The 26,864-nt window shown below is 36.6% G+C and overlaps 1 protein-coding gene across 1 annotated transcript; it reads right to left on the reverse strand.

Annotated features, from left to right (window-relative positions):
- Positions 1–9,211: 9,211 nt before the first annotated feature.
- gja4 (gap junction protein alpha 4) lies at positions 9,212–12,030 on the reverse strand. The gene has a single exon (XM_061983339.2). It carries the CDS (start codon positions 12,028–12,030, stop codon positions 11,005–11,007), a length of 1,026 nt encoding a protein of 341 aa, XP_061839323.2. The 3' UTR covers positions 9,212–11,004.
- Positions 12,031–26,864: the final 14,834 nt, after the last annotated feature.

Raw genomic sequence — 26,864 nt, forward strand, 5'->3', positions numbered from 1 at the left:
AATACAAACAACCTTCCCTAGTCATGGTGCAACATTTTTTAAATTCAACCAACACAAAATGTCAACAGACACAAACTGTTCGCTGAACTTTTCGGATATTATGAAGAACGTCCAAAGACCATAACAAATTTCAAACTTAGACCCATTTAAATCCATTAGAGTGCATGATGGGTAAAATGTAAACCACTCTCTCCACCCTTATCCATGTTTGATGAGGCGTAAGAACCTGCGGTTGAATACCCGGAGCGTATAGCGCAGAATAATTTAAACTAATTTGTGGACAATAAGAGTTAATCACATTAATGACCCTTGCAATTACCTTGAAAATATAACACAGCATTTACCCCAATACAAACAACCTTCCCTAGTCATGGTGCAACATTTTTTAAATTCAACCAACACAAAATGTCAACAGACACAAACTGTTCGCTGAACTTTTCGGATATTATGAAGAACGTCCAAAGACCATAACAAATTTCAAACTTAGACCCATTTAAATCCATTAGAGTGCATGATGGGTAAAATGTAAACCACTCTCTCCACCCTTATCCATGTTTGATGAGGCGTAAGAACCTGCGGTTGAATACCCGGAGCGTATAGCGCAGAATAATTTAAACAAATTTGTGGACAATAAGAGTTAATCACATTAATGACCCTTGCAATTACCTTGAAAATATAACACAGCATTTACCCCAATACAAACAACCTTCCCTAGTCATGGTGCAACATTTTTTAAATTCAACCAACACAAAATGTCAACAGACACAAACTGTTCGCTGAACTTTTCGGATATTATGAAGAACGTCCGAAGACCATAACAAATTTAAACTTAGACCTATTTATATCCATTAGACTGCATGATGGGTAAAATGTAAACCACTCTCTCTACACTTATCCATGTTTGATGAGGCGTAAGAACCTCCGGTTGAATACCCGGAGCGTATAGCGCAGAACAATTTAAACTAATTTGTGGACAATAAGAGTTAATCACATTAATGACCCTTGCAATTACCTTGAAAAAATAACACAGCATTTACCCCAATACAAACAACCTTCCCTAGTCATGGTGCAACATTTTTTTAAATTCAACCAACACAAAATGTCAACAGACACAAACTGTTCGCTGAACTTTTCGGATATTATGAAGAACGTCCGAAGACCAAAACAAATTTCAAACTTAGACCCATTTAAATCCATTAGAGTGCATGATGGGTAAAATGTAAACCACTCTCTCCACACTTATCCATGTTTGATGAGGCGTAAGAACCTCCGGTTGAATACCCGAAGCGTATAGCGCGGAACAATTTAAACTATTTTGTGAACAATAAGAGTTAATCACATTAATGACCCTTGCAAGAATCTTGTGCTATTATTTCAACATTTACTCCAATCCAAACAACCTTCCCTAGTCATGGTGCAAAAAAAATAGAAATCCAACCAACACAAAATGTCAACGGACACAAACTGCTCGCTAAACTTTTCAGATATTATGAAAAACGTCCGAAGACAATAAAAAAATTCAAACTTAGACCCATTTAAATCCATTAGAGTGTATGATTGGTAAAATGTAAACCACTCTCCACACTTCTCCATGTTTGATGAGGCATAAGAACCTCCAGTTGTGAACCCGGAGCGTACAGTGTGGAACAATTTAAACTATTTTGTGAACAATAAGAGTTAATCACATTAATGACCCTTGCAAGTATCTAGAAATAACAGCACAGCATTTACTCCTATCCAAACAACCTTCCCTAGTCATGGTGATTTTTTTTTTTTTAATCCAACCAACACAAAATGTCAATAGACACAAACTGCTCGCTGAACTTTTCGGATATGATGAAAAACGTCCAAAGACCATAAACAAGTTCAAACGTAGACCCATTTAAATCCATTAGAGTGCATGATGGGTACAATACAAACCACTCTCTCCACACGTATCCATGTTTGATGAGGCGTAAGAACCTCCGGTTGAATACCCGCAGCGTATAGCGCGGAACAATGCCCAATGCAGCCCTCCATTGTCAGGGTGGACAATCCTCAGCAGTCGGTCCTTGGGGAGAAACAACACTGGAGCAGGAAACCGACCCAGGGCCACTTCCTGTCCAGGATCTAAATTTAGGTTCAGTTTTGTTGAGAAGGAAAATGCCCAAATTGAGAAGTTTGGACAGCAAAGGCATGATTACTGCACAATGTGACGTGTGTTGCATTAGTCATGTTTTCTTGTCTGTTTATGAAATGATATCAGGTCTGACTCACATGCTGGACTTTTAAAATCCCCTTTTGTGTCCCCGTAACAATCCAAATGTCCATTGTATCGATACAGGGTGATTCTGATACCATTGTGATGGGAGAGATGTGTTTCCGTTTTCTGTCTGTCTTCTTTCTTTCTTTAGTTTATATGAAACATGAACATACTGACAGCATAATACATCACACAATTTCATATCATTTCACTTTACATCATGTCCGAAAAGGTGTAGGAAAAAGCAAGTTGTTTTTTTGGGGGTCTGTTTTTGTTCAAATATACGCTTTATTCGCTCCTAAGAACCAGCGTCCTCTCTAGTGGACATTTGCGTTTTGCAGAAGAAGGCGGCTTTCTTCAGAGAAATTTGTAACTTCCAAAATAAATGGGAAAAAAGTGGAAAAAAACATTGGTTTTCAGGAGGATGTACAAACCCCAAAAGCAGTGAAGTTGTCACGTTGTGTGAAAGGTAAATAAAAAGAGAACACAATGATTTGCAAATCTTTTTCAACTTATATTCAATTGAATTGACTGCAAAGACAAGATATTTAACGTTCGAAATGGTAAACTTTTGCAAATATTAGCTCATTTTGAATTTGATGCCTGCAAAATGTTTCAAAAAAGCTGGCGCAAATGGCAAAAAAGACTGAGAAAGTTGAGGAATGCTCATCAAACACTTATTTGGAACATCCCACAGGTGAATACTCGCTGAAATAAAAAAGACAATAAAAACATACATCCATAAACGTGGACGCATGTGAAAAAGTGCAATATATTTATCTGTACAGTAATCTACTTATTTATTTATATATATATATATATATATATATATATATATATATATGATGATTGAGGGAACCCCTCATGAAACAGGCCTGTAGAGATGAAGTAGTCTTGTGATTTTTTTCCCACACATACATATATTGCGCTCTACTACGGTATCGAGCACTATTTTTTGGATAACCTTATTAAGACATATATATATATATATATATATATATATATATATATATATATATATATATATATATATATATATATATATATACATACATATAAATATATATATTTATATATTATTTATATATATTTATATATGCACCTTATTGCTTTTTTATCCTGCACTACCATGAGTTTATGTAACGAAATGTCATTCTTCTCTGTGCTGTAAAGTTCAAATTTGAATGACAATAAAAAGGAAGTCTAAGTCTAAGTGAACAGGCTAATTGGGAACAGGTGGGTGCCATGATTGGGTATACAAGTAGCTTCCATGAAATGCTCAGTCATTCACAAACAAGGATGGGGCGAGGGTCACCACTTTGTCAACAAATGCCTGAGCAAATTGTTTAAGAACAACATTTCTCAACCAGCTATTGCAAGGAATTCAGGGATTTCACCATCTACATTCCGTAATATCATCAAAAGGTTCAGAGAATCTGGAGAAATCACTGCACGTAAGCCATGATTATACAGACCTTGGATCCCTCAGGCGGTACTGCATCAAAAAGCGACATCAGTGTGTAAAGGATATCACCATATGGGCTCAGGAACACTTCAGAAAACCACTGTCAGTATCTACAGTTGGTTGCTGCATCCGTAAGTGCAAGTTAATACTCTACTATGCAAAGCCAAAGCCATTTATCAACAACACCCAGAAATGCCGCCAGCTTCACTGGGGCCTAGCTCATCTAAGATGGACTGATACAAAGTGGAAAAGTGTTCTGTGGTCTGACGAGTCCACATTTCAAATTGTTTTTGGAAACTGTGGACGCTGTGTCCTCCGGAACAAAGAGGAAAAGAACCACCCGGATTGTTCTAGGCGCAAAGTGTAAAAGCCAGCATGTGTGATGGTATGGGGGTGTATTAGTGCCCAAGGCATGAGTAACTTACACATCTGTGAAGGCACCATTAATGATGAAAGGTACATACAGGTTTTGGAGCAACATATGTTGCCATCCAAGCAACGTTATCATGGACGCCCCTGCTTATTTCAGCAAGACAATGCCAAGCCACGTGTTACAACAACGTGGCTTCATAGTAAAAGAGTGCGGGTACTAGACTGGCCTGTCTGTAGTCCAGACCTGTCTCCCATTGAAAATGTGTGGCGCATTATGAAGCCTAAAATACCACAACTGAGACCCCCGGACTGTTGAACAACTTAAGCTGTACATCAAGCAAGAATGGGAAAGAATTCCACCTGAGAAGCTTCAAAAATGTGTCTCCTCAGTTCCCAAACGTTTACTGAGTATTGTTAAAAGGAAAGGCCATGTAACACAGTGGTGAACATGCCCCTGTAACAACTTTTTTGCAATGTGTTGCAGCCATTAAATTCTAAGTTCATGATTATTTGCAAAAAATAAAGTTTACCAGTGTGAACATGAAATATCTTGTCTTTGCAGTCTATTCAATGGAATATAAGTTGAAAAGGATTTGCAAATCATTGTATTCTCTTTTTATTTACCTTTCACACAACGTGACAACTTCACTGCTTTTGGGGTTTTGTATTTAATGAGATATATCTGTCCTGCGTTTCTTCTGGGTCGTATGCATAGCAACATGTGTGGTGTCAGTGTGACACGTTGGTGTGGGTGGGCTTCGGCGAGGGACTTGTGTGGCATTTTTAGAGGAAAGGCCTCGGCGAGGACTCCAACAATGTCAGGAAACATGGCCACTATGGCGAGGGCCGTCCTCACATCTTCCTATGCATCGCATGCATCGCCACACGCGCTCACTTCTGCGTGTACGGGTGTTGTAAAGGCAGATTGTGTGTATGGTCACGTATGTGCTGGCCGTACTGTAGTTGGCAGACGTGGGTACGACCCCTGCAATCTGTTCGTTGACCCCCCCGCAGTTTGGCAGCCGCATGAACAATAACAAGCAGCGAGATAATAGGACTATGAGGGACTGCCAGCCAACTTTCAGTGAATAGACTCGGAACCGGGCGGCTTTGGACGCTTGTTTGGATTGTTTTACTCCACAATATCTGCCAACAAAAGTTCTTTTTTTAAGGACGGCCTTCCTATTATTGTCTAACTCAAAAAAACTATACAAACTGCTCAGTGCAACACAATTAGGATCCGCACTAATCCTCTCCTGCATGCAGTTTCTGTTTGTTTGTGTGAGCCAGTGTTTTTTTAATTAATATTTATTTATATATTTTTTATATATATATATATTTGTTTATTATTATTTATATATATATATATATATATATATATATATATATATATATATGTTTTTTATATATATTTTTTTATTTTGTTTATATATATATATATATATATGTATATATATATGTTTATATTTTTATTTATATATATTTTTTATTATTATTATTATATATATATATATATATATATATATTAATTTATATATATATATATATATTAATTTATATATATAGTTTTATATTTATATATATATATATATATATTAATTTATATATATATATATATATATATTAATTTATATATATAGTTTTATATTTATATATATATTTTTAATTATATTTTATTATATATATATATATTAATATATATTTTTAAATAATATTTATTTATATATATATATATATATATATATATATATATATATATATATATATATATATATATATATATATTCTAACCAGAAGACATAATATAGCACAGGTTCTTAACTTTTAGGACCTCGGGGCCTAACTTTTCCGCTACAGCGGGATCAACTCCGATGCTAACCCTGAATTAATAATCGTACTCTTCATTTTAATCATGCTGAATAATTATATCTAACCTACTTACAATGTAAAACATCATCTATGCAACATGTTGACCAAAGAACCACCATCACATGTTATGTAGACCACAAGGAAGTCTTTTACATTTAGAAAATAATAATAATAATATGACTCCTTTAATGCACCTTATAATCCGGTACGCCTTTTGTATGAAAAAAGACCTGAATAGACTGTGGCTACATAGTAAAGGAGTGTGGGTACTAGACTGGCCTGCCTGTAGTCCAGACCTGTCTCCAATTGAAACGCGTAAATTGAAGCATAAAATACCACAACGGAGACCCATCGGCAGTGCGCCTTTTAATCCGGTGCGCCCTATGGTCCCAAAAATACGGTAGTTACACTCAAGAAATAATTAATGGAAGACACAGAGTACAAATTTCAGCCTTTTTCTACTAGAATTAATCATTACAGCCTGACTCAGTGGCCTAGTGGTTAGAGTGTCCGCCCTGAGATGGGTAGGTTGTGAGTTCAAACCCCGGCCGAGTCATACCAAAAACTATAAAAATGGGAGCCATTACCCCCCTGCTTGGCACTCAGCATCAAAGGATGGAATTGGAGGTTAAATCACCAAAAAATGATCCCCGAGCGCGGCCACCGCTGCTGCTCACTGCTCCCCTCACCTCCCAGGGGGGGAACAAGGCAGAGGACAAATTTCACCACACCTCGTGTGTGCGTGACAGTCATTGGCACTTTAACTTGAACCATCAATTAATCAATCAATCAATGTTTACTTATATAAGGCGCTAGCTCGGTTGGTAGAGTGGCCATGCCAGCAACTTGAGGGTTCCAGGTTCAATCCCTGCTTCCATCCTAGTCACTGCCGTTGTGTCCTTGGGCAAGACATTTTACCCACCTGCTCCCAGTGCCACCCACACTGCTTTAGATGTAACTTAGATATTGGCTTTCACTATGTAAAGCGCTTTGAGTCACTAGAGAAAAGCGCTATATAAATATCATTCACTTCACTTAAGATATAGCCCTAAATCATGAGTGTCTCAGAGGGCTGCACAAGCCACGACGACATCCTCGGCTCAGATCCCACGTCAGGGCAAGGAAAAACTAAACCCAATGGGATGACAGTTCACCCTAATTCAGCCCTAGATATGAGTGAGGTGCATCAGACAGACCACGTGACTTACCACTTTATTTTGTGTAGAATAAATATAAATACATCTTATTTTGTACCACTTTCAAGTCCAAGTTTGCAGTCGCGGAAGCGTTTCAAGCACCACAGTGGTCCTCTCCGCCTGTTGCCTCAATACTGTAAGTGTCATTGTGACGATAAGCCCCTTACAGCCCCCAGGAGTCCCACGCTTCTGTTCTCGGCCCCTAACTCCACTGACTGGGTGAAAGGGGACCATGATCCTCCTGGGAGCTGAGCTGAGACCGGAATATTCCACCTTGTGGGCAGAGAGGAGCTCCAGGGACCGGTTTTTGTTTATATCTGCTCGCAACACATCGGAGCTTGTTTGAAGTATCTCATGACCAGCAGAGTATCCTCCCTCGGGGATTGCTTCTGACATCTTGAAAAAGTCCGTTATTTGGTTTTCTTTGGTGCATGTGAGGCGACGGGTTCACAGTGCGAGTCTTGTTCCTTGGTTCTGCTTGATTACAGCTCTCATTGGGCACGTCTTTCACTCCGCTCCATTTCTATACCGTGCACCCGCATTAGGGCCGCGGGTGATCTGCAGGCTCTAGACCTACAAACACTCCCTCCAGGATTTCACGGGCTATTTTTGTGATTTTTGCGGCAGCTTCTTAAAAAAATTGGGGGAAAAAGTTACGATGCGTGTTTTCTTTCCCAATGACATGTAAACAACTTGTAATTTATTATATATAATCTCCCTTGTGGATCATAAGTCTAATTCAAAAGTGTACATACACTTGTAAAGAACATCATGTCATGGCTGTCTTGAGTTTACAATCATTTCTACAACTCTTATATTTTTGTGATAGAGTGATTGGAGCACATACTTGTTGGTCACAAAAAACATTCATGAAGTTTGCTTCTTTTATGAATTTATTATGGCTCTACTGAAAATGTGAGCAGTTCAGCTAAATGTGTTGGTTTTCTGACATGGACTTGTTTCTTCAGCATTGTCCACACGTTTAAGTCAGGACTTTGGGAAGGCCATTCTAAAACCTTCATTCTAGCCTGATTTAGCCATTCCTTTACCACTTTTGAGGTGTGTTTGGGGTCATTATTCTGTTGGAACACCCAACTGCGCCCAAGACCCAACCTCTGGGCTGATGATTTTAGCTTGTCCTGAACAATTTGGAGCTAATCCTCCTTTTTCATTGTCCCACTGTGGACTGGACTCTTACTGTTATGCTGGATCCACTATGGACTGGACTCTCACAATATTATGTTAGACCCACTCGACATCCATTGCATTCGGTCTCCCTAGAGGGGGGGGGTTACCCACATATGCGGTCCTCTCCAAGGTTTCTCATAGTCATTCACATCGACGTCCCACTGGGGTGAGTTTTTCCTTGCCCTTATGTGGGCTATACCGAGGATGTCGTTGTGGCTTGTGCAGCCCTTTGAGACACTTGTGATTTAGGGCTATATAAATAAACATTGATTGATTGATTGATTGATTTAAAGCAGCAGTTTCATTGGCAGCAAAACAGGCCCAGAGCATAATACTACCACCACCATGCTTGACGATAGGATTGGTGTTCCTGGGATTAAAGGCTTCAACTTTTCTCCTCCAAACATATTGCTGAGTATTGTGGCCAAACAGCTCCATTTTTGTTTCATCTGATCACAGAACTTTCCTCCAGAGGGTCTTATCTTTGTCTATGTGATGTCAGATGAAACAAAAATTGAGCAGTTTGGCCACAATACCCAAAGAGAAAAGGTGAGGCCTTTAATCCCAACAAATGTAGCTGAACTGCACCAATTTTGTCAAGAGGAGTGGTCAAGTGGTCAAGCAGAAGCTTGTGGATGGCTACCAAAAGTGCCTTATTGCAGGTAAACTTGCCAAGGGACATGTAAGCAAATATTAACATTGCTGTATGTATACTTTTGACCCTCACATTTTCAGTAGAGCCATAATAAATTCATAAAAGAAGCAAACTTCATGAATGTTTTTTGTGACCAACAAGTATGTGCTCCAATCACTCTATCACAAAAAATAAGAGTTGCAGAAATGATTGTAAACTCAAGACAGCCATGACATGATGCTCTCTACAAGTGTATGTAAACTTTTGACCACCACTGTATGTTTCCCATGTTTTTCGTGTTGTTTCTAACGTTAACGTCAAAAAGTACAGGATTTTGATAAAAACGGGGAAACAAATATTGATGTTTTACTGGTTTTATACAGCACAGACTTAAAAGTAGACACTTGATGGCTCGTTAAATTATCGGGGTTTTTTTTGGACAATGAGCAGTTACGCTTTGCACCCTGCGGCTTATAAAACGGTGCGGCTAATTTAGGGATTTTTCTTCGCTGACGGCCATAATGCACTGAAAGGTGTGCTATTGTTTGTGGTATGGCGCCATCTTTTGGACGAGTCCACTCACTGCAGGTGCTGCAGGCAGGGCAAACGGCGACAGTATTTCCTTCTCTTGTGTGCTTTCAACCGGAAGTACAAGTGCCGTTCCGTCTTCTATTCGTCCGTAGCGTTTCTACTCGTATGGATTCCTCATTCATCACTCCAAGCAACGTTTGTAAGTTTTACAATGCAACTAAAACAATTCTTACTTTCTAAACCGTCCCATGTGTGATGTCTGTAGGGGTCTTTTCATGCATGTTTCTAAGTGCTACCATAATGTATCGAAGATAGCGTCGTTAGCATTAACTAATATGCTAATACGTTATCGAGTGTCTGTGTTAATATTATTAACTTACAATGGCATTCTTTTTGTATTGTTTCAATTTTGTAAATTCACCAAAACGTCACCGTGGAGTTATTGAGTGTGTTTGGCTGATTGGAGAGCTCGGTTCCGCAGCTAGTAGGTCCATGACTATGACTTCTGTTTTGTTTGATCAACCATTTTACTGCCAAGTAACAGACACCATTTAGAAACAATTAAGGTATGTAAATAAACATTTACAAAATCCGTCGGTGTGAATATTCATTTCGCTTACAGTCCGGTGTGACTAATACATGGAAAATGTTTTGTCTTCAACAATTAATAAGTGCGCCTTAAATACACTCTATAGTCTGGATAATTCGGTACTGTACGGTTTTCATTAATTATGACCAATAATAGCAATAGTTATGATTACAGAAAGAAAACTCAAAGGCTTCCTTATTGTCTGTCCACTGTCTGCTCTGTCTTCCACAAGTTGCAGACATTATCAGTGTATGTTTTACACTTGATGTTTGTATACTACATTACCCAGAAGGCTTAGTGTTGCAGATAGGAACAGGGTGTAAGTCTTAGCTACCCGGGTGGATGTCAATTGTGCCGTTTGATCAATAAAGAGTTGATATATTGTTACATGTTGTTGTCCCTGCTTCGTCCACACAAGAAGCAAGCGTAAGTTTAGATTTTAAGGTTACTGCGAAATCGAGCGCCGCTCAGAGACAAAAACGATGCTGATTGGCCAAAATTTGTGGGGAATTTGCGAGCCTGTACATAATTTGAGGGGATTTGTTGAATTTGTTGAAATTCCTGGAGGGACTAAACCAACATTCACACTTATGGACAATTGAAAGTCTCCAATTTACCAAAGGTGTTTCTGGAATGTGGGAGGAAGCCAGAGTACCCGGAGAGAACCCACGTACGCATGCAAACCTCGCAGAGTTGCGCAAACTGACATTTGGACCCTAGATTTCCGGACTGCGAGGCCAACATGCTAACACTTGGGACACTATGCGCCCCAAAATGCTGCTTCTTGTTTTGTTGTTGGCCTTCGTCCTAACAGGGTTTGCCCAGGCTTTGTTTGGACGTCCCTGGCCGGGTATCCCACCCTGCGAAAAGCAGACTTATGTACCGTTTGTACCAGTGTACAAGATCAACAATCCTTGGTCAGACATAGTGCTTCTGCTTGGAAGGCCCCATGTGGTTGTTCTTGTTGTGTCTATAGTGGTTCCTTGATGGCCGTGATGTCCTGATAGCCTCCATGCAGTGCCTATAGCTGGGAAGCACGTCACTCCCAGCCTCTGTGGGCGCCCAGTTGACCGTAGGGTCCAGATCCCCAAAGCTCTCACAGGGGTTGGTAGTGTAGTCTGTCGCCTCGCTCGGCACTGGCAGACTCCCACTGTAAGATTCCAGAGGTACTTCTCCGAGCTCCAGCGTCTCCGGTCTGGCGGCCGCCCGATCCAGGCGTGGCGGATACGCCTCTCTTTGGTACCGCTTCTCCAGATGTTGAGAAATGGCGAGCTGAAGCAGGTGGAGGAGCTCAACAAGGTTGAGGAGCAAGGAGATGGCGGCAATGGCCTGAGTGTAGATGGTGAAGATGGTCTTCTCCGTAGGGCGCGAGACGAAGCAGTCCACCGTGTGAGGGCAGGGGAAGCTTATGCACTCGAACTTTGCGTCAATGAGGAAGCCATCATAGAGGATCCACAGGCCCACCATGAAGCCGACCTCGAGGAGAACCTTCAAGAGGATGCTGAACGTGTAGGCGCATAGAAGCTTTCCTTTCAGTTTCGGAGCTTCTGCTGAACTCTTCACGACCGCGCTCCCTTTTTTGGCATGCTCCTCTTCGTGCTTCTCCTCAGGAACATCCTCCGCCTGCCTCTCCTTCCCCGACCTTACAGCCACGTATCCAAAGTAGAAGATGGTGGGCGTGGAGACGAAGATGACCTGCAGGACGAAGTAGCGGAAGTGCGAGATGGGGAAGGCTTTGTCGTAGCAGACGGCGGTGCAGCCCGGTTGCCGCGTGTTGCAGACGAAGTCGGCTTGCTCGTCGTCCCAGGCGGACTCGGCCGCTGCGCCGAGCACCAGCATGCGGAACAGGAATAGGACGGTAAGCCAGATGCGGCCGATGCCTGTCGAGTACTCCTGACCCTCCTCCAGCAGGTGCTCCAGGAAGGACCAGTCAGCTCTGGACATCCTCTGCTCCTTTCAAGACCAGGAAGGAAGAGGGTCATTGAATAGAGTCAATTTTTACGGATTTTTTAAAAAGGTGTGCAAGTATTGTTCTGAACTCCTGTTTCCATCTGTTGCGTTGCACATAATAAGTGAGCCCGCAGGAGCTTGCTAACGTGTTCTGTTTTTCACGGCAAACTCTGCAGTCAAGTACTGCAACAGAAGCAATGTTGGGGAAGTCTCGTAGACTAAAAACCCAGGACGCAGATCACATCTCTTTGGGAAGGTTTTGTGTGAAGAAATCATATCAAATTTTACTTCAACTTATTCCGAGCACCTTCCTGCTCCGCCCTTGTTACGAATATAATGGCTTCAAAGTCATATTATAGACCATGTAATAGGAGTAGTGTAGACCATATCATAGGAGTTGTCTAGACAATGATATCTGAGTTTTCCAGCCCATATTACAGTTTTCTAGGCCACTTTATAAGAGTTTTGTAGACCGTATTAAAGGAGTTTCTAGTGAATGATATCGGGAGTTTTACAGACCATATTACAGTTTTCGAAACCATATTACAGTTTTCTAGACCACATTATAAGAGTTTTGTAGACCATATTATAGGAGTTTTCTAGATGATGTTATAAGAGTTTTCTAGACCATAATATGAGTTTTCTAGACTATATAACAGTTTTCTAGACCATACCGTAGGAGTTTTCTAGACCATTTTATAGGAGTTTTCCAGTCCATATTACCGTTTTCTAGGCCATATTAATAGTTTTCTATGCCATATTACAGTTTTTTAAATAATATTGTAGGAGATTTCTAGACCATTTTATAGCAGTTTTCTAGACCATATTATAGTTTTCTAAACCATATTACAGTTTTCTATACCATATCACAGTTTTCTATACCATATCGTAGGAGTTTTCTAGACAATTATAGGAGTTTTCTAGACCATTTAATAGGAGTTTTCCAGACCATTATAGGAGTTTTCTAGACCATTTTAAGAGTTTTTCTAGACCATTAAATAAGTTTTCTATACCATATAATATGAGTTTTGTAGACCATAATACAGTAGTTTTCTAGTACATATGATAGGAGTTTTCTAGTCCATATAATAGCAGTTTTCTAGACCATATTACCGTTGTCTAGGCTATATTACAGTTTTCTAAACTATATTACAGTTTTTTAGACCACATCGTAGGAGTTTTCAAGACCATTTCATAGGAGTTTTCCAGACCATATTACAGTTTTCTAAACCATATTACAGTTTTGTATACCATATTATAGTTTTCTATACCGTATTACAGTTTTTTATACCATATTACAGTTTTCTATACCATATTAGTTTTCTAAATCATATCATAGGAGTTTTATACACGGATATGAGTTTTCTAGACCATTTAATGAGTTTTCTAGACCATTTACTAGTTTTCTAGACCATAATATAGGAGTTTTTTAATCCATTTAATGGGAGTTTTCTAGACCATTTACTAGTTTTCTAGACCATAATATAGGAGTTTTATTAGTCCATTTAATATTAGTTTTCTAGACCATATGAGTTTTCTAGACCATAACATAGTAGTTTTCAAGACCATATAATGGGAGTTTTCTAGACCATAATATAGGAGTTTTCTAGACCATAATTACAAGTTTTCTAGACCATAATACAGCAGTTTTCTAGACCATATAACAGGAGTTTTCTAGACCATATAATAGGATTTTTCTAGACCATAATATTGGAGTTTTCTAGACCATATAATAAGAGTTTTATAGACCATTATAGGAGTTTTATAGACCATTATAGGAGTTTTCTAAACCATTTAATAGTTTTCTAGGCCATAATATAGGAGTTTTTTAGTCAATTTAATGTGCGTTTTCTAGAGCATAATATGGGAGTTTTCTAGTCCATAATATAGAAGTTTTGTAATACATATAATGAGTTTTCTAGACCATATAGTAGGAGTTTTGTAGACCATAATATAGGAGTTTTCTAGACCATAATATAAGAGTTTTCTAGACCATAATACAGCAGTTTTCTAGACCATATGAGTTTTCTAGACCATAATATAGGAGTTTTCTAGACTATATGATAGTATTATAGACCATATAACTGTTTTCTAGACCAGTGTTTATTAACCATAGGGCTGTGGCCCATTATTGAGCCACGAGGGCCTTCTTGAGAGCCGGCAAAAAAAAAAAATGTGTTTCTCAGCTGTGGTCCGTATGGGCCTCAGCAGTGCTCAGTTGTAATACACTTTTCCACCACTTGTGGCAGCAATGACAACATCAAACAAACAGAAGAAGTCTGGAACGAGAGTCATAGAGAAGTTTAAGCTAAAAAAATGATGACTAAAGTGGTGAAGCTGTATTTTCATTTTCACTTCAATTTGTTATTTAGTCCAAATGTATTTATTTTACAACTGCATAATTGCATGAACATGTCACCTCTTTTGCAGTACATTTGATTAGTACTTATGTTTGTAGTTAGTCCCACCAAAGCCTGGATAATAATCTCTGTGATGAACACATTATTTCCTATCACTTGACAAGGTTTTTCCATTCAACTATAACTGGATATACTTATTGAATATGAGGAAATTCAAGAGTAAGATGACTCTTTCAGTGTTAATATTTGAGTGGGTTTCCGGGTCCTACTGTAGTGGAAAAGTGGGGCACAGAGGTAAAAAGGTTAAGAAGTCCTGTTTTAGTCTAAATTATAGGATTTTTCTAGACCTCATATTGGAGACGATATTGTGGGAATATTCTAGACCACGTTATAGGATTTTGATTGACCATATTACAGTTTTGTAAACCATATTGTAGGAGTTTTCTACACCACGTTATAGGAGTTTTGTAGACCACGTTATAAGACTTTTGTAGACCACGTTATAGGACTTTTGTTGACCATATTATAGGAGTTTTGTAGACCACGTTATAGGACTTTTGTTGACCATATTAGAGTTTTGTAAATCATACTGAAGGAGTTGTGTAGACCACGTTATAGGACTTTTGTAGACCATGTTATAAGACTTTTGTAGACCACTTTATAGGACTTTTGTAGACCATGTTATATGCCTTTTGTTGACCATATTATAGGAGTTTTGTAGACCACGTTATAGGACTTTTGTTGACCATATTAGAGTTTTATAAACCATATTTTAGGAGTTTTGTAGACCAAGTTATAAGAGTTTTGTAGACAATATTGTAGGAGTTTTCTGAACATGTTATATGAGTTTTGTAGACCATATGAGAGTTATATAGACCTTAAGAGTTTTGTAGACAATATTGTAGGAGTTTTATAGACCATCTTATAGGAGTTTTGTAGACCATATAAGAGTTTTGTAAACAATATTATAAGAGTTTTGTAGACCATATTGTAAGAGTTGTGTAGACAATACTGTATAAGTTTTGTAGACCAAGTTATAGGAGTTTTGTAGACCATATTATAAGAGTTGTGTAGACAATATTGTATGAATTTTGTATACCACGGTGTAGGAGTTTTGTAGACCACACTATAAGAGTTTTGTAGACAATATTGGAGATGTTTTGTAGACAGTATTGTATGAATTTTCTGGAACATCTTATAGGAGTTTTGTAGACCATATAAGAGTTTTGTAGACCATCTAATAAGAGCTTTGTCGACCATATTATAGGAGTTTTGTAGACAGTATTGTAGGAGTTTTGTAGACCATATAGGAGTTTTGTAGACCATATTATAAGAGTTGTTTAGACAATATTGTATGAGTTTGAGACCACGTTATAGAAGTTTTGTAGGCCATAAAATAGCTTTCTAGACAATATTGTAAGACTTTTATTTAAAGCATGTTATAGGAGTTTTCTAGTTCAAGTACTAATTTTCTAGACTAGAGTTTTGTATACAGTATTGTAGGATTTTTGTAGACCATCTTATAGGAGTTTTGTAGACCATATAAGAGTTTTGTAGATCATATTATAAGAGTTTTGTAGACTATATTATGAGAGTTTTGTAGATCGTATTGTAGGAGTTTTCTAGTCCTCATACTAATTTTCTAGACTGTAAGAGTTTTGTAGACAGTATTGTATGAGTTTTGTAGACCATTTGATAGGAGTTTTGTAGACCATCTTATAGGAGTTTTGTAGACCATGTAAGAGTTTTGTAGACAGTATTGTATGAGTTTTGTAGACCATCTTATAGGAGTTTTGTAGACCATCTTATAGGAGTTTTGTAGACCATCTTATAGGAGTTTTGTAGACCATGTAAGAGTTTTGTAGACAGTATTGTATGAGTTTTGTAGATCATCTTATAGGAGTTTTGTAGACCATCTTATAGAAGTTTTGTAGACCATCTTATAGGAGTTTTGTAGACCAAGTTATAAGAGTTTTGTAGACAGTATTGTATGAATTTTGTAGACCATCTTATAGGAGTTTTGTAGATCATCTTATAGGAGTTTTGTAGACCAAGTTATAAGAGTTTTGTAGACAGTATTGTATGAGTTTTGTAGACCATCTTATAGGAGTTTTGTAGACCATATAAGAGTTTTGTAAACAATATTATAAGAGTAGATCATGTATGAGTTTTGTAGACCATCTTATAGGTGTTTTCTAGACCCCGTTACAGAAGTATTCTAGACCATATTGTAGAAGTCCCAGCTGGTGTTAATTGCAGCACAATCATTTGTAAGTCTTTCCAGGAAGAAAACTTTATTGGGTTGTCAAAATGGTTCTTGGCCAAGTGTGAAAAAAGACAAAAACAACTTAACAGGCCTTAATTTAATTTTCCAACTCTCTCTAGGTCCAATTCCTGCAAGACGGAATTGATTCAAGTCCTTCACGCCCACCAATGATCTTTTTCAACAAACTTGTCCTCCTTCCCTCACGTAAACGTCCATTTACTTCTTTTAAAGGCACCTTTTTATGGAGGTTCATGTTCAAATGAGAAGTTCTCTCTCGATCATTACCGCGTAGAACTTGACCCGCCGCGCTTTTTACGACGCCGTTTCTTTGAAACGCACCACCTCACCGGGCTTTGATTTCAGCACCGAGGTTTTAACACCAAGACTTAAAGCAGACGTGCATCATTATTCATGTTGAACAATGTTGGTGTTTATTCATGTGTGTGTGTGTGTGTGTGAGAGAGCTCACCGTGGTGATTGCGCCACACCACACCACACCACAGCTTTAAGGGATGTTGAATAGTCAGTAAATGCATGAGGACCTTTGACCTGATTAATAATAAAGTTACAGTAGATGTTCTGAGTAAACATCCGCTGTGACGCACCGCTGGGACACTTGTTGACATCTTTCCACGACTTGATGTGTTTCTGTTAGTTCAGACCTTCTGAGAAAAGATCGCGTCAACAAATAAAGTCACTGTGACAGCCAAGGGGAATCATGGGTAATGTTATTTACGTCTGGATCGTGACTTCCTGTGAACATTTACTTAACCCCACGCAGTGATATGAACTTAGTAGTTACTTTAAAGAGCAACGTTAACATAAACAAAATACAAACGTGTGCTAGAATATCGTAGCATGCGTTAACACATGAAATATAAACATTTAGTGGAGGGGTCACAAAATAACCTCGTAGTTTAGCACCCTGGGCGGCTCATAGTGAAATATATTAAAGACACTCTAGATATAATGATAATTAATATATTAATATGTTCTAGAAAGAAGAATAATGATGAATATATTAAGAAACTCTACAAAGAATAATCAACATATTAGGACGATCTAGAAAGAAGAAGAATTCAAATTTTAAGACGGTCTAGTAGAAGTATAATTAACATATTAAGATGGTCTAGACAGAATAATAATTAACATATTAAGATGGTCTAGAGATAAGTATAATTAACATATTAAGATGGTCTAGAAAGAAGAAGAATTAACATATTAAAATGGTGTAGAAAGAAAAAGAATTAATATTAAGATGGTCTAGAAAGAAGAATAATTAACAAATTAAAATGGTGTAGAAAGAAGAATAATTAACATATTAAGATGGTCTAGAAAGAAGAATAATTAACATATTAAGATGGTCTCGAAAGAAGAATAATTAACATATTAAAATGGTGTAGAAAGAAGAAGAATTAACATATTAAGATGGTCTAGAAAGAAGAAGAATTAACATATTAAGATGGTCTAGAAAGAAGAAGAATTAACATATTAAGATGGTCTAGAAAGAAGAAGAATTAACATTTTTAAGATGGTCTAGAAAGAAGAAGAATTAACATATTAAGATGGTCTAGAAAGAATAACAATTAACATATTAAGATGGTCTTGAAAGAAGAAGAATTACCATATTAAGATGGTCTAGAGAGAAGTATAATTAACATATTAAGATGGTCTAGAAAGAAGAAGAATTAACATATTAAAATGGTGTAGAAAGAAGAAGAATTAACATATTAAAATAGTGTAGAAAGAAGAATAATTAACATATTAAAATGGTCTAGAAAGAAGAATAATTAACATATTAAGATGGTCTAGAAAGAAGAAGAATTAACATATTAAAATGGGGGTAGAAAGAAGAATAATTAACATATTAAAATGGTCTAGAAAGAAGAAGAATTAAAATATTAAGATGGTCTAGAAAGAAGAACAATTAACATATTAAGATGGTCTAGAGAGAAGTATAATTAACATATTAAGATGGTCTAGAAAAAAGAATAATTAACATATTAAAATGGTGTAGAAAGAAGAATAATTAACATATTAAGATGGTCTAGAAAGAAGAAGAATTAACATATTAAGATGGTCTAGAAAGAAGAATAATTAACATATTAAGATGGTCTAAAAAGAAGAAGAATTAACATATTAAAATGGTGTAGAAAGAAGAACTATTAACATATTAAGATGGTCTAGAAAGAAGAATAATTAACATATTAAGACGGTCTAGAAAGATAAATAACAATAACGATGCAGACAAACATTATTGGGCAACTCAAAGAACAACTGTCTGTAAGCAAGCAGAAATATCTCTGAGTGTGTCAAAATATTATAATTCTATATATTTATATTTATGATGACTTAAGGACTATCAAATCTCACGTTCATGAGATCTGCTGCTAAAAATAGTTCATTTAGTATTGTTTACAGTACTATGTATTACTTTATATACAGTATGTATGACAGTACTATGTATTACTTTATATACAGTATGTATGACAGTACTATGTATTAATTTATATACAGTATGCATAACAGTACTATGTATTACTTTATATACAGTATCTATGGCAGTACTGTGTATTACTTTATATACAGTATGCATGACAGTACTATGTATTAATTTATATACAGTATGTATGACAGTACTATGTATTACTTTATATACAGTATGTATGACAGTACTATGTATTACTTTATACACAGTATGTACAAAACCCAAAAGCAGTGAAGTTGTCACGTTGTGTAAATGGTAAATAAAAAGAGAATACAATGATTTACAAATCCTTTTCAACTTATATTCAATTGAATAGACTGCAAAGACAAGATATTTAACGTTAGAACTGGAAAACGTTATTTTTTTGCAAATATTAGCTCATTTGGAATTTGATGCCTGCAACATGTTTAAAAAAAGCTGGCACAAGTGGCAAAAAAGAGTGAGAAAGTTTAGTAATGCTCATCAAACACTTATTTGGAACATCCCACAGGTTAACAGGCAAATTGGGAACAGGTGGGTGTCATGATTGGGTATAAAAGCAGCTTCCATGAAATGCTCAGTCATTCAAAAACAAGGACGGGGCGAGGGTCACCACTTTGTCAACAAATGCCTGAGCAAATTGTCAAACAGTGTAGGAACAACATTTCTCAACCAGCTATTGCAAGAAATGTTGGGATTTAACCATCTACGAGCCGTAATATCAAAAGGTTCAGAGAATCTGGAGAAATCACTGCACGTAAGCAAGGATATTACGGACCTTGGATCCCTCAGGAGGTACTGCATCAAAAAGCAACATCAGTGTGTAAAGGATATCACCACACGGGCACAGGAACACTTCAGAAAACCACTGTCAGTAACTACAGTTGGTCGCTACATCTGTAAGTGCAAGTTAAAACTCTCCTATGCAAAGCCAAAGCCATTTATCAACAACACCCACAAACGCCGCCGACTTCGCTGGGCCCGAGCTCATTTAAGATGGACTGGTGCATAGTGTTCTGTGGTCTGACGAGTCCACATTTCAAACTGTTTTTGGAAACTGTGGACGTCATGGACCAAAGAGGAAAAGAACAACCCGGATTGTTCTAGGCGCAAAGTGTAAAAGCCAGCATGTGTGATGGTATGGGGGTGTATTAGTGCCCAAGACATGGGTAACTTACACATCTGTGAAGGCGCCATTAATGCTGAAAGGTACATACAGATTTTGGAGCAACATATGTTGCCATCCAAGCAATGCTATCATGGACGCCCCTGCTTATTTCAGCAAGACAATGCCAAGCCACGTGTTACAACAGCGTGGCTTCGCAGTAAAAGAATGCGGGTACTAGACTGGCCTGCCTGTAGTCCAGACCATTGAAAATGTGTGACGCATTATGAAGGCTAAATATGAGAAGGGAGACTGTTGAACATCAAGCAAGAATGGGAAAGAATTCCACCTGAGAAGCTTCAAAAATGTGTCTCCTCAGTTCCCAAACGTTTACTGAGTGTTGTTAAAAGGAAAGGCCATGAAAAAACAGTGTTAGAAATGCCCCTTTGACAACTTTTTTGCAATGTGTTGCTGCTATTAAATTCTAAGTTAATGATTATTTGAAAAAAAAGAAAAAAAAGAAGCTTCTCAGTGTGAACATGAAATATCTTGTCTTTGTAGTCTATTCAATTGAATATAAGTTGAAAAGGATTTGTTGTATTCTCTTTTTATTTACCATTTACACAACGTGACAACTTCACTGCTTTTGGCTTTTGTATGACAGTACTATGCATTACTTTATACTAGGGTTGTACGGTATACCGGTACTAGTATAGTGCCGCGATACTCATGAATCATATTCGGTACTATACCGCCTCTAAAAAAAAAAAAAAAACGGTCCCCCACCCCCTCGGATCGATACCTGTGTGGTATCATCCAAAACTAATGTAAAGTATCAAAGAAGAGAAGAATAAGTGATTATTACATTTTAACAGAAGTGTAGATAGAACATGTTAAAACAGAAAATAAGCAGATATTAACAGTAAATGAACAAGTAGATGAATAATCAATTTTTACAGTTTGTCCCTCATAATGTGTACAAAATAATAGGTGTATAAATGACACAATATGTTACTGCATACGTCAGCAGACTAATTAGGAGTCTTTGTTGGTTTACTTACTACTAAAAGACAAGTTGTCTCGTATGTTCACTATTTTATTTAAGGACTAATTTACAATAATAAACATTTTTGGGTTAAAATAAAGTATCAACATTTTGGTACCGATACCAAAATATTGGTATCGGGACAACACTACTTTATATACAGTATGTATGACAGTACTATGTATTAATTTATATACAGTATGTATGACAGTACTATGTATTACTTTATATACAGTATGTATGACAGTACTATGTATTACTTTATATACAGTATGTATGACAGTACTATGTATTACTTTATATACAGTATGTATGACAGTACTATGTATTACTTTATATACAGTATGTATGACAGTACTATGTATTATTTTATATTTTATGTATGTATTACTATGTATTATGTACTAATACACAGTACTGTATCTATAATGTCCTCCAATGTTAAAGTTGTTACTATGCCCCTGTCAGTATGTGTTCCAGCACCAAGTACTGCTTTGTATGCAGTAAGTATTATAGTAGTAAGTACTACTTTGTATGCAGTAAGTATTAGAGTACTAAGTACTGCTTTGTATGCAGTAAGTATTATAGTAGTAAGTACTACTTTGTATGCAGTAAGTATTAGAGTACTAAGTACTGCTTTGTATGCAGTAAGTATTATAGTAGTAAGTACTACTTTGTATGCAGTAGGTATTATAGTAGTAAGTACTACTTTGTATGCAGTAAGTATTAGAGTACTAAGTACTGCTTTGTATGCAGTAAGTATTAGAGTACTAAGTATTTCAGTACACAGACATGTTTCCTTACCTTTCTCTGGCGTAGAAGTTGTGTCTCTCCTTCTTTCCTCCTCCGGTGCTGCTCTCAATCTTAGTTTCCTTCTTTAAAAAGATTTCATGTCATCAAAAAAAAAAGTTCCCATGCGAGCAAAGTGAAGTTTGGTCCTCCCTCAGGAAGTGAGTGCAGGAAGTGGAAGGATGAAGTCACCAGTGTCAATCCACTCAGCAAACACCCTCTAATATTACCCTATAATCATCTTCATTAAACAGCATTATTGGCATCATTTAGGGCAATAATGATCAATTTGTATTTTTTTCCAATAAAATGTAAAAAAAGATTAATTGTTTATGCTAAATTCATTAATTAGTTCATCTTCCATCTGATGACAACATTTATTTGCCCTCATTTGAAGAAGACAATTCCGTTTAGTCACCAGCGGTGTCATTTTCTATCACGCCACATGAGGGAGCCATTGACCTTTTTTTTTTACTGCCTGATGATGTTTGTATTACAACTATCTTTGTTTTCACCTGATCAAAGTTCCCCTCCATAATCACCAATATATATATATATATATATATATATATATATATATATATATATAGCGACTTGTCCAGGGTGTACCCCGCATTCCGCCCGATTGTAGCTGAGATAGGCTCCAGCGCCCCCCACGACCCCAAAGGGAATAAGCGGTAGAAAATGGATGGAATATATATATATATATATATATATATATATATATATATATATATATATATACATATATACAGGTATATTTATCATTTATATATATATATATATATATATATATATATATATATATATATATATATATATATATATATATATATATATATATATAAATATATATTAATATATATATATATATATATATATATATATATATATATATATATATATATACAACATTTATTTGCCCTCATTTGAAGAAGACAAATCCGTTTAGTCACCAGCGGTGTCATTTTCTATCACGCCACATGAGGGCGCCATTGACCTTTTTTTTTTACTGCCTGATGATGTTTGTATTACAACTATCTTTGTTTTCACCTGATCAAAGTTCCCCTCCATAATCACCAATAAATATATATATATATATATATATATATATGTATATATATATATATATATATATATATATATATGTGTGTGTGTGTGTGTGTGTGTGTGTATATATTGGCTTTATTTGAACAAAAAATGTTAGTGTACATGAAACATATGTTTATTATTGCAATTAAGTCCTTAAATAAAATAGTGAACATACTAGACAACTTGTCTTTTAGTAGAAAGTAAACAAACAAAGACTCCTAATTAGTCTGCTGACGTATGCAGTAACATATTGTGTCATTTATACACCTATTATTTTCTACACATTATAAGGGACAAACTGTAAAAATTGATTATTAATCCACTTGTTCATTTACTGTTAATATCTGCTCATTTTCTGTTTCAACATGTTATATCTACACTTCTGTTAAAATGTAGTAATCACTTATTCTTCTCTTCTTTGATACTTTACATTAGTTTTGGATGATACCACACATTTAGGTATGGATCCGATACCAAGTAGTTACAGGATCATACATTGGTCATATTCAAAGTCCTCATGTGTCCAGGGACGTATTTACTGACTTTATAAACATAATATAAATAAAAAACAAAACGAAAGATGTTGTGATGCCAAAAATTATCAACGTAATCATAGTAGTATCGACTTGATACGCACCTGTACTTGGTATCATTACAGTGGATGTCAGGTGTAGATACACCCATGGCATTTGTTCACATTGTGCCGCCAGTGAGCTATTGTATCCTCCTACGGTGTGTAGTGAAGCATGTTTAGATATTCCTCCTAGATTTCCTTGTAAGAAACTTACTTTATTTGTCGCCATGGAGGCGAGGATTAGTAATTTGGGGATGGATGTTAGCTGCTAGCTAGCTAGCCATGTCTTAAAGCACCTCTTCCTGAGGGTGTTTCAGTGTTATAACTTCACCTTTATCTTTACTTTTTACACCAAAATGTGTCCATTCTCCCTTTTCTGTCTACACACTGTGTCTGCTTGTAAGTACTCTGTGTGTGTGTCCTGCCCAACATGCTCCTCTGCTCCTAAAATCAGCAATGTCACGACGTGACGACTACGGGGGGCGTGGTGGGGTGACGCACCGGTACTTTTCAGAGGCGGTATAGTACCGAATATGATTCAATAGTATCGCGGTACTATACGAGTACCGGTATAGTGTACAACCCTAGTACACACATACAGTATATACAGTACATATATAAACAGTCGGGCTGTAAATCTTTGGGCACCACACGATTTGATTCAAAATGATTATTGATTCAAATTCAATACTTTTTGATAACATTGGGTACCGGTTCTATGATGAACTACATCCCTCCATAAAATAAACAGCTCTGATACATTTCTATTTGACTTAAAATATACGGTATGCAGTACTGTGGAAATATGCAGATTTTCTATTGTTCCCTATTGATCTCTTCAATAAGCGGTAACAGTCTCTTATTAATTGAGATACCATACGGTACCATGTGATACTTTAAGTGGAAATGATATGACAAACGAGAATACATGATATGACATAATAAGAAACCAAAAGATAAGAAGAGACAAGTAAGGAGAACCAGACACAATACCAAAATATATGATATCATGAGATACGCTACTATAAAAGACCAAAAATGAAGGAATGATACCATAGGATGCACAAGGATAAGACTAGAGATGATAATATCGGCATGCCGATATTATCGGATAAATGCGTCAAATTGTAATATCGGAAATTATCGGTATCGGTTTTTTTATTATTATCGGTATCGTTTTTTTTATTTTTTTTATTAAATCAACATAAAAAACACAAGATACACTTACAATTAGTGCACCAACCCAAAAAACCTCTCTCCCCATTCACATTCATTCACACAAAAGGGTTGTTTATTTCTGTTATTAATATTGTGGTTCCTACATTATATATCAATATATATCAATACAGTCTGCAAGGGATACAGTCCGTAAGCACACATGATTGTGCGTGCTGCTGGTCCACTAATAGTACTAACCTTTAACACTTAATTTTACTCATTTTCATTAATTACTAGTTTCTATGTAACTGTTTTTATATTGTTTTACTTTCTTTTTTATTCAAGAAAAAGTTTTTAATTTATTTATCTTATTTTATTTTATTTTTTTTTTAAAGTACCATATCTTCACCATACCCGGTTGTCCAAATTAGGCATAATAATGTGTTAATTCCACGACTGTATATATCGGTTGATATCGGTATCGGTTGATATTGGTATCAGTAGTTAAAGAGTTGGACAATATTGGAATATCGGATATCGGCAAAAAGCCATTATCAGACATCCCAGATAAGACACATCACATGATACCATCACACATACAGTATTAAGTTAGCGAAATATAAGACGCGATACCGTGAAATATGACATAATAGATGTGATACCATGTTAGGTAATTACATTCCAAAATGTGATACATGACATGATAAGCAGGCAAAAGATAAGATACGGTGCTATATGACAAGGGATGATGAAAACAAGACAAGATATTACACCCAAAAATATGAAGTTATATTCACTGCAAGAGAAACATATCATAATACAATCATATTTCGTATATTAGTATCATTCCAAAATATGAAACAGGATATGGTGACGTGATAAGAAACCAAAAGATCATCAATCAATGTTTACTTATATAGCCCTAAATCACGAGTGTCTCAAAGGGCTGCACAAGCCACGACGACATCCTCGGATACGATAAGATACGGTGTCATGATACCGAGACAAGTTAGTAGAAAATAATTAAATGTATGAAACAATACCATGAGATACAGTATGGTGTAATAGACTAAACATGAAGGAATGATACCATATTGTATTGGAAATGTTCTAATCAAGTAGTCAAACAAAATGGTCTTTCTTAGCTTCCTTTGAAAAGCTCGAGCATTTCAAGAGGCACTGGTCACATGGAAGGAATGTGCGCCGAGGACGGAGCGTCTCGCTCTTTTTACTTTGAACACAAGGCGGTAGAGAGGGAGTGGGCACAGGTTGGGAGGCGAGGGAGCGTACGGTATGACACCACATCACTGGAACTGTGGCGCCTTGTGAAGTGAGCAAGGAGACGAGATACTCTCACACTGAGTCAATGCGGACAAGGTTGCAATTTACACAAATAAATGTTTCCCAACACGATATCACCACACACATTCTGATAACAAAAGAGAAGACGTGATACCATCAAGTAATAAGAAACCAAAAGATATGATACGGTGACATCTGACAAGACATGGTATGACACCAAGGCGATACCAATATGAGATGACACACATGAGATTTAACGCAACAAAAATGAAGGGATGATACCAAAAGATAAGACACATGATATCATAATGATACCATCTGATGCGATACCGTATGACACCATACGTTTATCAATGATTTGTTGCTGCTTTACATGCATCTGATTAAAAAGTGTATTTTTTATTCTAAATATATTACTTTTGGAGCATACAATTGCAATAATTTCCTCACAAATATGCTGTGCATGAATAAATAAAAATAGTGTGTATATTTATGAATATTACTGAGAATTAATTGGCTTGAAAGTTTTTTTGTTTCAATAGGACTCGAACGCTGATCTCCTGCTGGACTTTTTGTTGAAGACATCCACAAGTGACTCCACTGCAAAAAGTCAGTGTTCAAAAACAAGAAAAATAAATACAAAAATGAGGGGTATTTTACTTGAACTAAG

The sequence above is a fragment of the Nerophis lumbriciformis genome, linkage group LG21, assembly GCF_033978685.3.
Source record: "Nerophis lumbriciformis linkage group LG21, RoL_Nlum_v2.1, whole genome shotgun sequence".
Classification (NCBI taxonomy): Eukaryota; Metazoa; Chordata; class Actinopteri; order Syngnathiformes; family Syngnathidae; genus Nerophis; species Nerophis lumbriciformis.

Bases quoted from the DNA above. Each gene is read 5' to 3' on its own strand.
- gja4 (XM_061983339.2), bottom strand. From the start codon at position 12,030: ATGTCCAGAGCTGACTGGTCCTTCCTGGAGCACCTGCTGGAGGAGGGT.